The sequence below is a fragment of the Lygodium microphyllum genome, chromosome 19 (assembly GCF_053477565.2).
Source record: "Lygodium microphyllum isolate KBCC chromosome 19, Lygodium_microphyllum_v1.1.10, whole genome shotgun sequence".
Taxonomy (NCBI): Eukaryota; Viridiplantae; Streptophyta; class Polypodiopsida; order Schizaeales; family Lygodiaceae; genus Lygodium; species Lygodium microphyllum.
Window position 1 is genome coordinate 90,402,812 of NC_141153.1, and position 12,755 is coordinate 90,415,566.

At 49.3% G+C, this 12,755-nt stretch overlaps 1 protein-coding gene across 2 annotated transcripts in view; it reads right to left on the reverse strand.

Moving 5' to 3' along the window:
* LOC148020139 (protein GAMETE EXPRESSED 2-like) overlaps window positions 1-12,755 on the reverse strand; it is a 303,365-nt gene that overhangs the window by 102,748 nt on the left and 187,862 nt on the right. For both annotated transcript variants that reach the window (XM_087700423.1, XM_087700424.1), the window contains exon 14: window positions 10,389-10,627. In XM_087700423.1, coding sequence (XP_087556549.1) covers window positions 10,389-10,627 — 239 coding nt within the window. The remainder of the gene's footprint in view (window positions 1-10,388; window positions 10,628-12,755) is intronic.

The window sequence follows — 12,755 nt, forward strand, 5'->3', positions numbered from 1 at the left end:
CAGTAAAGCCACTATACCAAGGGACCATGTATATGACCCCCTTCGTGCACGCATATGGTGAACTGGCGAGTAGCTGGCGAGCTGAGCTGGACCATGAAGATCCCTTGGCCCAATAGGACCGCCTCCATGATCTGCACTATGCTGATGCGCAGCGTGGAGTGAAGCCAGTCCCGAAGCTGGGCCCTGGCTGGGGAATGTCCTACTACCTGACCATAAATCGTTGTTTCCATTAGCTCCAGCTCTTTATCTCGGATGGCTAAGAGCTGCTCCTCAGAGAGGACTAGGGGGCACTCCCTCAGTGCGCCGGCGTCTGACCATAGGTTTCCATTGCGCGTCCCTTCAAGGAGAACCTACCTATCACGCTGCTGTGCTACTGGATGGGGAGTTGCTGCAAGGGGAGGGAGCAACTGGAGGGGGGGGGGAGGGTGTCGATGGCGAAGGGGGAGATTTCTGTTTTCGATGGCGGTGGTGTGACAGCTGACAAAGGGCCAAGCCTCCCGGCAAGACAACTTGCGGGGGTTGGAGGGGAGGAAAAGATGGGCCGGGGGGGGGGGGGGGGGTGCGGGGTGGTGTGTGGGTAGGTGGGTGCAGGCGGAGGGGGCAGGGCTGGCGCAGGGGGAGGCAGGGTGGACGCAGGCGGCGCGAGGGCACAGGCAATGGCGCAGGGAGTTGGCGATGGAGGCCCTGGCGAAGGCGAAGGGGATGGGACGCAGGTGATGAGGAGGGGAGTAGGAATGGTCTTGTCGATGGCGAGGGGGGGTGACGCAGGCGATGTCGCTGTTCCGGTGGGGCACGACGATCAGACAGGGCAGGTGGGTTAGCTCGTGCGACGTGATGGGCAGGAGAGCCCAAAAAAGAATGGGGTTACGTTAGAATAACAACCCTACAACATGGCTGAAACACAATTTCACAAAAGAGGATATCTCTACTATATCTTCTCACAAGAGAGTGTAGTATGAAGGGCTGTGTAAAAAAAGGCAATATAGTCATCTTCAATGCAATGACCATGGTGGATCCAAGTGAAAGACAGTGCCTATAGGAAGAAAGGCATCTCTCCTCGCCCCCTATGTATTCAGAGTGAAATATTCTGTCATCTCCCTAGAGGGGTGTGAACAGTCTCCAAGCTCATAATTTGGAAAGGGTAACAGCTGTGGAGATATCTTTTTGTCCAATGGGATGACATCTTGCAGTCTAACTGCACCAAGCTATGTTGCTAGCAATCAACTACCATCAGAGACAATTACCCTCAGTCCACTCCTTCAAAACTGCCAAGGGTATATCACAGCCTTTCCTTGCAGACTTCTGGAGGAGGTTGGAGGACAGATTTGGACCAAGAAACATTTCCCTCTTTCTTTGGTTACTAGCACACAGGAGTTGGTACATGTCCCTTGGGCTAGATGTGAGGAGCATGAGGAGACACAGAGGCACTGCATGTGGGATTGCCCAAACACTCGAGAGGTTTGAGGGAGAGCCCTTACATTGGTGTTTTATAGCACTGAAAACTCTATGATTGCTACATCAGAGACAGAGACCCAGCTCGTTTATATGAGAATGTACAAGGGAGTCATGCCTACCTTGTTTCTGGGCAGCTTGCGAATAGGATTAGCATACCTCATTTCTCACAGATAATGTGGATTCAGGGACATTGTCATAGATGGGAGTTCATAGCTGGCATTGTTGCTTGGTACAGGCTATTGAATTTTTGGATATATCTATTGCAGAGACTCTCTCCAGGATCTGCACAGAGATTATGGATACTCTCCACAGGAGAGAGAAGAGGATACACGGTAGTTCAAAGGCTATGAGGAGAGATGCTTGTCTCAGGACATGGGATTCTTGCACTTTCTTCCTTTTTCAAACCCACATGCTCTGGCATTATAAAACCCCCAACTAGTTATTCATTAGTTATAGTAGGCTTCCCCTTGTTACATCATTTTTTATATTAAACTCCCTTACAGGGCTGCTTTGCATTTTGCATTTTGCCTTGGGATATTTTGTTCTAAGTCTTATTAATATAGCTTTTCCACTTCTCTGAAAAAAAAAGTATGACCTACAAATAATCCTCAAATGCTACCCAATGATAAGTGATCCTCAAATGCTACCCAATGATAAGAGAGGATGACTCATGTGAATATCATCTAAGCAAAATCCTAGACACCTATCTTTGAACATGCTATGGCTCCCCAAGGCACTCTGATAATGTAACACAAGAGACTAGCCCAAGAGCTCTCTTGAGCTCTAGTTAGGCCCAAAGCTAATGTCTTGTTTGCCACTCACATATAGAGCAAGTGATTAGAAAACTACCATATTAAAGCCAAGAACTAGCTGCAAAGCTTATGTGGAGAACAAGCTGGAGAAAGAGTATGATGCAAGGCCTAAACCTATTATCCAGTCTCCTCTAGAAGTCAGATAAGAAATGTGAAGAGATCCCTCATCTGTGCCAAGGCTGGGAAGCTTCTGGATTAGTTGTGATCTTGTTCATTGAGGGCTAACACCCTACTCCCTTTCTTCTAATGTAGCCAAAAAAGGAATTTCAAGGAGCCTCCTTTTATAAGGATCTCTTCAAACCCACTCCTTGAGATTCTACGGTAGCCTGTTAACATGCCCTCCATATGAGCGGACTGTCTTCAGCCCTAATCACATAAATAACTAGGTTAGGCCTAGATATCATCTCCTGTCACATCTCATACTCCTTACAACGAAAGCGCTCACGCCTGTCACGTCGCAAGCTCCCCCCCCATCACGTCTGATCGCGCTGGCCCAAATCGGTTGCACCGCTACGTCAGCTTGCCCCCCACGCCCCAACAGCTCACGACAGCCCGCGCACCACCTATCCGTCTTGCCCCCCCCCCCCCCCCCCCCCCCCCCAACTGCCAAAAACAGCAGCCTCCCCCCCCCCTCGCCATTGTTTCCCCCCACCCTCCAGTTGCTCCCTCTCCTGCAGCAACTTTCCCCCTCAGGTAGCACTACGACGTGATTGGTAGTTTTCTCAGAAGGGTCGCGCAATGGAAACCTCTAGTCAGACGCCGACGCACTCAGCTAGTACCCCCCAGTCAAACACCTTGCGTGTCGTCCTATCTGAGGAGCAGCTCTTAGCCGTCCGAGCTAAGGAGCTGGAGCTAAAGGAAATATTGATTTATGGTCAGGTAGTAGGACATTCCCCAGCCAGGGCCCAGCTTCGGGACTGGCTTCACTCCACACTGCGCATCGGCACAACGCAGATCGTGGAGACGGTCCTAATGGGCCAAGGGATCTTCACGGTCACGCTTAGTTCCGTAGACACAGCTCGCGAGTTACTTGCCAGTTCACCATATGCGTCCACGAAAGGGGTCATATACATGGTCCCTTTGTACAGTGGCTTTACTATGGAGGCATTTGCACTCCACAACAGGTTTCTTCAGCACCTGGTCCCCCTTCTTTTCCCTGGCCTTGCGATAGAGTATCGCCAGTTGGTGGAAGACTTTGGATGGCTCTTTGGCACTGTCCTTACCGTGTCTTTCGCAGATGCAGTGACAGTAGCAGGAGTCCCAAAGGTATGGGTGGCAATTGAAAGAGGTCAAGAATATCCCATAGTTCCTAGAGATTGAGGCAGGTGGGCACTCCTTTAGGTAGCAGGTCATTGTGATGGGGCAGCCAGGGCAATGCCTGCACTGCCACAACTTTCGGCATCAGGCAACAATTTGTACGCATTTCGGAGCCAAGGCGGTGCCCACAGGTGGACACTGACGGTTTCACACAGGTCCAAAGAGGATGGAGAGGGAGATGGCAAGGGGGGCACAGCCAGCTCCTCAGACCCAGCCTCGGCAATAGGGAGAATGTGGGGAAGCGACGCCCCCTCGGCAGAGCACTACACAGCCCCCCCCGCCCGCCCCACCTGGTAGGACCGCAGCCCCCCACATCCACCACCCGCGCCACAGACTACCTCACCTAAGATCCCACATCCCCCCCCCCAACAACCGCCATGCATCTTCGTCCATTCCACCATCCCTCGATCCTCCTCACCACCTCCCCTATCGAGCACCCCCCCTGATCCGCACCTAGTACAGGTGTTCCCCCCCAAACCCACCCTCCCTCCTCCCACAGGAGGTGATGAGCCACACACGCCTACATCCTCCTCGCACCAACAGTCTTCCCCCTCCCACATACAACCACTAGCTCATCCACCCCTGCCGCCTATCACACTTTCCTGAGACAGGCACAGCTATTGCCACAAGATTTCTTCTATAGGGGCCCATGGTCCTACCTGAGAGTTGCGGAGCACGGAGAGTTCCCACTATCTCTAGAGGTGGGGATCTTCGTGGTTCATAAGTCAAGGACGGGCAAGGTCCATCTACTAGCACCACCGGATGGACCAAACTATGCCCTTTTTCTTCAATCCTCTCACTCAGGGGAGTGGACGACTACACAAAGGAAGAGTTGAAGAGTCAGGTGGCGGACCACATCTCCCAGTGGATGGGAGAAGGACTAACACTGTTTGCACAACAGTGGCATGGTTGCATGATGGACATTAACTGGTGGGCAAGTACCGAGGTCCAACACTTGAGCATTATCTTTCGAGCCCCTCCACAGTGGAGAGTTCCGAGGAATGTGATCGAGTGGCCCTTGGCACAGGCGGCCCGTTTCTACTAGTGTACAAAGTCACGACTCTCAGCATGGCTAATAGATGCATTGATACTACCACCTGGAGCATCTATCACCCCTATGGTCCGCGACCAGGGCCACCATGGGGGATTGAAGTTCGCCATCCAAACCGGCGGCAAAGCGTACTTGCATGCCTCATAGCTTCTCCTCCTCATCAGCAGTCTCCACACTAAATAGATGCTTGTTCAGTCAGTCATAGGTTTCCCCATGAGCTTACACCTTGCATCCTGGAACATGAATAGTCTCCATTACAGTGGGGCACGTGGTTCCAAGAAGTTGATTGTTTAGCAGGACCTGCAACCTGCCCTTGCCAGACGGATCAACATCTTACTTCTATAGGAGCACAAGCTCACCTCTACTTAGGTGCATCGGGTTGGAAAGGTACTTTCGGGCAGCTCGCACGCCATACGCACCCACGGCAGGAGTGGAGGCATATGCACCTCTACTGGCCCAAGTCACCACGTGTACGAGACCACGGGACAATAGTGGCAGGGAGGGTTCTATGGATCAGATTGGATATTGGGGACTCGTGCCTTAGAGTCCTTAATGTTTATGCCCCTACGGAGGTTAGGACACGCAATAGGTTCTTGGTGGAGATCGCAGATGGACTCCCAGAGGTAGATTCTTAGATCGTTGGAGGAGACTTCAACAACCTGGAGGCTTTGGAGGACAAGTAGGGCAAAGGCAGAAACTACCAGGGCATGGTTGGGAAGGAGAAGGAGGCATGGGAGGTCTTTTTGCTAGTAGTACGAGCGCGCGAAGCCAGGAGAGACCCTGCCTTCCACAAGAGGGAGAGGTCATTGGACTTCTCTTGGGGATACAAGCAGCTAGGTGGACTCTTGCTGGAGCGGTTGGATAGGTTTTATGTGGGAGAGTGGGGAGGCTCTTGTGGAGGCCAGATTGGGTAGTTGGCAGGCACCACGTTGTCCGAACATTGCCCGGTTCTCCTGACACTTCACCCCCCAGCATCCGCCCTAGACACATGATCTTGTCGGATCCCTAACTCGATCTATAGGAGGGAGGAGGTGACGAGACAAATAGAGCAGATTGAGACTAGAGAGTGGGACAGGAGGGACCGGATAGCAAAGGAGGTTGCAGAGGTCCTAGCCGAGTCGAGCAGAATCTGCCAAGAGGTAGCCATACAGGTTAGGTAGCAGAGCTGGGAGGAGAGAGCACTCCGGCGGGACCTTGCAGCCACGTAGAGATTATTACAAGAGGCACTAGGGGATCTCACCCTCCACCCACAAGAGATGCACACGCAAGTAGCCATTGCTGGCCTAGAGGACACATGCTCGGAGTTCTCTTTCCGAACCTCAATAGCCTTCTGGGCGTGGAAGGGGAACACAATTTGCAGGGAGTTCTTCCTGGTGCACTAGCCTCGCACCGTAGGAGAGCAGATACGCAGCCTTCGGGATCAGTATGGGACAACTTGTTTTAGCCCAGACGAGGTGATGGAGATTGCCACCGACTATTACGCGTGCCTTTTCCAGCAGGAGACAGCTTCAGCTGTGAACAGAGATGTAGACAGCAAGTCTAGGATCACATCCCGTTCCTCGTAGAGGAGATCAGATGCTCCCTCCTAGCCCCCTTCATAGAGAAGGAACTAGAGAAGGCTTTCCATACACAGGATGGGGAGAAATGCCGGGGAGAGGATGGCCTCTCTACGGCCTTCTTCACTGCCTATTGGGAAGTGGTGAAGGACCCCCTACTGATGGACTTCCAAGAGATTTTCCCTTCAGGACAGATGCCAGGGAGTCTTTCGGCACGCCTTATCAGTGTTCTCCCCAAAGGGGGAGACCGACTAGAGCTTTCCCAATGGAGACCGATCACCTTATTGTCAGTGGCCTATGAGGCACTGGCAAAGATGATTGGTAGGCAACTACACCCCGTGCTTCCAAACATCATCCATGACACAAAGACAAGATTTGCCAAAGATAGGAGCATCCTAGACAATGTATTTACCTTCTTTGAGGTGACAGAGTGGGCTTAGCATAGTGGACAGAGACTGCCTGTACTACTCTTGGATTTCGAGAAAGCTCATGACAAGGTGGACTGGGATTTCCTAGAAGGCACCATGGTGAGGTTGGGATTCCTCCAGGTTTGAATTTGCGGGGTGTCCACCCTTAACAGATCGGCCACCAGCAGGGTTCTCATAGGCGGAAGGTGAGGGGAAGAGTTTTGGCTAGAGAGATCGGTTCAACAGGGCTCCCCCCTGGCCCCATACCTGTTTCTACTCTTTGCAGAGGCGATGTCTCACTTCCTCAGGTCACGTGTGAGCGGATTACGCGGCCTCTGACTTCCAGTGAGAGAGGAGACTGAGTTGTCAGACTCGGAGTATACAGATGACACAACACTCTGCATAGAGGACGATGAGTTGATGCTGGAGAGAATGAGGCTGGCTCTTGACGTTTTCTATTCTGCAGCAAGAGGAAAAATCAACTGGCAAAAGTTGGTTGGTTTTCTCACAGAACCGGACTTTATCAGGGAGTGGGGCGTCCACTTGGGATTTAGATGGGTGAGCAGAGGGCAGACCGTTCGATACCTAGGGTTCCAAGTGGAACTCGACATCACTCCTGCTCAACAATTTCTTCCTGTCCTTGATTCTATTCGGAGGAAATTGACCTACTGGAGCATGGCTCGCCTCTCACTAGCCAGCTGAGCCCTAGTGGTTAACCAGGTCCTCGTAGCAACGGCCTGGTACATCGCCTCATGTTGGTGCTTCTTCTCATCATGCATAGTGCAGCTTCGCCGCCTAGTGCAGAATTTCCTTTGGTCAGGGTCAGATGGTTCTAGGGATTCTAGGGCCAAGGTAGTGGGTGACCATCATACGACATCGGTCAGAGGGAGGGCTTGGGATCATAGACCCAGAGTATCAGAGTATGGCCCTCCTGGGCAAGCTAGTTGTTCGCGACCTCACACTAGGCGGGAAAACCTGGAAGGTCTTATTGCAGGAGGGCCTCTAGGACTGTAGACCGAGGCTTGGCAGTGAGTGGAGGCCGTCCCTAAGATGGATCTTCGCGTCAACCCAGATTACCCCCCCCCCCCCAAATCACCTTTCCTATGTAGCTTACTCCGTGTGTGGCAGGGCCTCCGTAAGGCCCTAGTTTAGAGCCCCCCAGGCTGCTAGGAGGAGATAGATCGTCAGCCGGTGATCTCGAACCCCCAGGTCAAAGATCGGGTAGGGGCACAGATTGGTGAGCGCCCCCACATCTAGTGGGATGGTTGGGAGGCAGGCCCGACACGTATCATCAGGTTTTGGCAGGAGGTGTACAGGATGGCGAACGAGGAGGTGTTGCAGCGAGTATCAGGCTGCTAGAGAGGAGTGGAGTTGAGGAGAAGGGAGATAGACGCAGCAATACCTCTGGAGTGGCTTGCTCCCCCGATACGAGAGCCGATAGAGCTCGGGGAGGTATGGGCAGCTAGGTTTTCACCAGTAGGCATCCCCCTACAGGTGGCAGGTAGAGTGGGCGGTGCCCCGCAGGGGACTTTCTTCGTCGTTCAAGAGGGGGGGCGTCTGGCCCTTGATAGAGAGGGCAGCAAGATGAGGGGATAGCTGCCATTTCCTGGAGGAGGATTTGGGTGGTGGGCCTTTAGGGGAAGACATGGCGACTAGATCCCTATGTTCTATGGAAGGAGCTTAGGGAGTGGCGCCTTTGGATCTAGGAGACCAAATCACTTGATGAGCTGGAGTGGGGTCCAAGAGAGTGGCTATGGCGGGCCACTGCGGTTGCCAAGAAGCCATCCAGGTTCTTGGAGTACACTGCTAGGATTGGCAGATACGTACTGATGCAGGAGGATATGGATTGGGCGCCATCATGTAGCAGGCACTGGGCCATGATCTAGGGGCGCGAACTTGGGGGAGGGGGGGGGGGGGGGGCGGGCGCCGAGCTAGAGGGGGGAGGGGCGTGATCCCCAATGGGGGGCAGGCGTGAGGAGGTGGAGGCGCAGGGCGTGATCCAGACGGGGGGGGGGGGGGGGGGGGGCAGGGGGAGCGGGCGTCATGACGGACTGAGCTGGGAAGGGCTCTCTAGGTTGCAATGTCGTCAAAACACGGTCCCACAAGTCCCTATAAGCTCAAAGGATGCGAAAAAGCCTCCTCGCTATACAAATAGACATCAACCCTTGGCGACTCACCATAGTGGCATCAAAAACAAAAGAAAAGCCAGTCATGCCATACAATTAAATTTAGGACAAGCCTCTTGCTTCCCATCCCATAAAATCAACTTAGAATACAAGTTTAGATGGTTAGAAGTTAAAACTTAGAATACAAGTTTCATACTCAAAATCAAAGCTTTCTAATTTCCAAGCTTTAAAATAGTTCTACAAAAGGCAAGCTCAAAGGAGCTTTTTGATGCATACAAGGAATTTGGCACATAATTGTATGCTGATTGCCAAGAAAGATCAAGTGTAAATAAGTGCAAAACCATACAAGAGAGTGAGTGATAACTAATTATCATCTCTTAGTTCCTCCTCCTCTCTCTCTCCCTCTTCTTCATCCATGTCATAGTCTTCAACTGCTGTAGGCCTGCCATGAAAGACCAATATGAGGGCTGTCCTTTAGAGGTCTTGAGCTGTTGGGCAACCCAAATTCTAATGTCTCTAGGTCTCCTGTGTTGCCTTGCAGCTTGAGCGTGGTATTGGAGCTATGCCAACTCCCAACTTAGTGCCTCCTGCCAGATTGCTATGCTCCAAAAGCCAAAGGAAAAGTGTGATCATCCTTGGCCTAAAACTGTTCTCTAATCTCCTCCATAACTCGGCATAAATGCTAAAAGATACCTTGAGTATATCCTGAAAGAGGTATTTTCAAGTAAGAACTATCCTTGATCCCCCGACTTACTCTCTTGGATCCCACAGTCCAAGGGCCTCTAAGATTTGTCACCACCCTCCTGAGTACAAAAACTAGGTCTGGGTCAATGTACCATTTCAGTCACAATGAGATACAATTTGTCATTGTACTCTATCAAGTCAACATCCTCCCTCATAGGCCTGCCATTCTCCTCAATTGTGAAGTGAAAGGATCCCTTACTAGTAGTGGCTATCACTAGCAGTAAAACATCCATTTCAAGAAAAGGCAAATGCAAGTCAATATGGTACCCAAGTATTTCTTTTACTCATCCCGAAACACTCAATGAATAGACTGAATTACAAGCTGATGTCCTTCTTGGAATCCCTTGCAACCTTTTTCTCAATCCCTTACAATTTTTTTATCGAAGTATACTGATTCAAGGTGCCAACAATACTGCAAATTTCTCATCATTCAAGGCAACCTCTAGCATGTACAAACAAGTGGGAGTAGACCTGAGCAAAGAACATGCAACCACCTTTAACCATGTCTTGTTTGGACTGAACGCTACAATAACCTCACATTCTTAGTGTGGGATTACCAAATTTTTCTTCACAGACATCATATTCTTGGCAAAGGTATTACCAGAGAATTTAACATAAGGCCTGCGAATAAACGGATGGCCCAATAATCTGCCTTACGAGAGTTATTCCGCCTTTTGTTTTCAGAAAAGAAAATTCTAACTGTCACTGTCCACATGAGGTTGAACAGTCAAAAGACTTATTTTACAAGGGAGGAGATAAGGAAAAAAGTAAAAAAGAAGCAAAAAGAGCAGTGTCCAGAAAAAATGAGAATGATGAGGTGAAGAAGATAATGATACAAGAACCATCATTTGAAGGGCCAATTATTTAATTTTGTAGGTATTTCCCATGGAAAATAAGACACTTAAAGAGATGATGCTTACGTGGATCCACATCAAAATCACCCACTTTAATTGCAGACTGATTCATCATTAGTGCACCAGTTTCATTAATTCCAGTTAGGAGGTCTCCACTTCCATTAACAAGAATAAATGGAAAAGATGTAATATAAGGAGGGCTGTTGATATGGAGAACTTCAATAACAATGCTTTCTTCATCCCCATCACCTCCCTCATCCATAACTTTTAAGGTAATTGTGTCCTTTCCATGAAAATTGGGTGCCCTGCATTCAAAAGAGGGAAGAGTGAAAGAGTATACACTAGTATGAGGTGACAAACAAAGAAGGATGTACAAACAAAAAGATGACCTTCTATTTCAGAAAACAATTTCTTTATTGATTCATAGCAAATAGTAACACAACTTCGAAGAAGTTCAAAGCTCACACACCCTAGCCTGACCAGTTTGCAAGTAGACAGATTAGAACAAAAGGAGCCAATGACCATCATGGTATAAATTACTCTCAATAAATACCATTCAACCAAAAGTAGCCCACATTCCTAGAGCCAAGAGGATTTGCAAACTATTCCACAAGGTAGATGTAGGGCCTACAACATAGTCTAGGCTAGATACCCCACACTATTCAGAGGAGGCAACTCCCTTCGACTGGTCATAGAGTCCCAAGATTGGCACTGTTTGGGCCGATTTCTACTTGAGATTCAGAGGCTCCGCACATCATCACTATAGGTAGGTACTCTACAGAGGGGGTGCAACAGTCACAGCTCACCAATATCTTCCAAAGAGTGACCACACACACTACACCTACACAGAGAGGGCTGATAGTCTAAAGAGCTGAGGAGATCAAAGCAGCACGCCAACTGTGGGTGCAAGGGTACTAGATGTAGATGCTACACTAGAAAGAGATGAGGGAAATCCACCAACAATACGAGAAGTACCTGCTGATAGAGCTAAGCGATCAGTCCACATGCTACATCCACACTATCTCATTGGGAAGGTATGACATACTCTACCCGTTGATCTTGACTGGGTGTACCTGGTCATCAATGTGTTGTTATTCAGCCACACAACTAGCCGTGTATTGCTTTATATATCCACCGCAGCCTCTTCTTGTTGTATCCCTATATGAGCACTATGCTATAAATCACTTTAGCTTCTTTGCATAATATGTCACTAATTATCAGAATTAGAGGCAAGGGATTTCCAATAAACAAACTTAGCTTGCAATTTATGTGAAACCCATTCAAGAAAGTGCTTTGGCTGTACATCGAAACCAAAGGCATGCCCTAGATGCCTAGTGACATTGCCACACAATATTACCACACCTTGCCATTCCAAGGACTACAAATCTGATTCAATGCAGCTGATAAGGGATGATTTGGCAGCATTAATATGGAGGCCAGAAGCAAGCCCAAAAAGATTCCAAACATCCAATGCCTTGTAGAGATCTCTCTGTCTTTTTTGTAAAGACTATGTATATTAGTCACAAAAGAAGTACAAAAGTCAAGGTAGACTCACTAAAGAGACTGCCCAACACGAAGAAACTCACTTTCTCTTTTTTTTTTCGTGAATAGGTGTATATTAATATTGCAATATTTACATCCAGCCATATTTTTTTCATGAAGATAATTGAATTAATGTTGACATCCGGCCTCTCTCTCTCTTTTTTTTTTTTTCGTAATGGATGTTATATTTGTAAAGTACTAAACGACAAAAGAGTTACAAAAGTCATGGCAAAGACGCAGAGGAAATTGCCATATGCCAGGGAAGTAAGTCCTCCTGAGGGAGTAAGTCAGAGTGCCAAATGAGATCTATCTGCCAATGCAAGAGACCTTTAAGCCTAGCAATATGTCCCTGAACATTATAGGCTAAATCAAAAAGAAAAGCATTCCGAAGGATCCAATTGTGCCAACAGCCCCAATATCTAAGAAAGGGAAACAAGATCTTCATATGCGACTATGCCGGTGTGGGGTATTTGGGCCACACAAAAACCCAATCAAAAGGGCTTAGCAAGAAACCAACCACTGCTCGCCAAACCACTGACAAGAGTGACCGGATTTTCTTAGCAAGAGGGCAAGAAATAAATCGATGACGGGCCGATTCCACACTGGTGGTGCAAAAGAAACAATTGCCATTGGAGATTCGACGCTTGGAAAGGGCTGAAGCAAGAGGAAGACCACCAATCATCACCCTCCAAAGAAAAACCTTGCATTTGAAAGGTGTCTTCTTCAACCAGCCCTCCATCACAGTTACCTTCCACCATGACTGAGATTTACGCAATCCCCATATAGTATTAGCTTTAGTAACCAGCCACTGATGATCTTTAATCGGAAGATGATACACCTGGTTACTTGAGGCCTTTTCCAAATTCAGCCGGCCTGCAAGGTCCTAGTCCT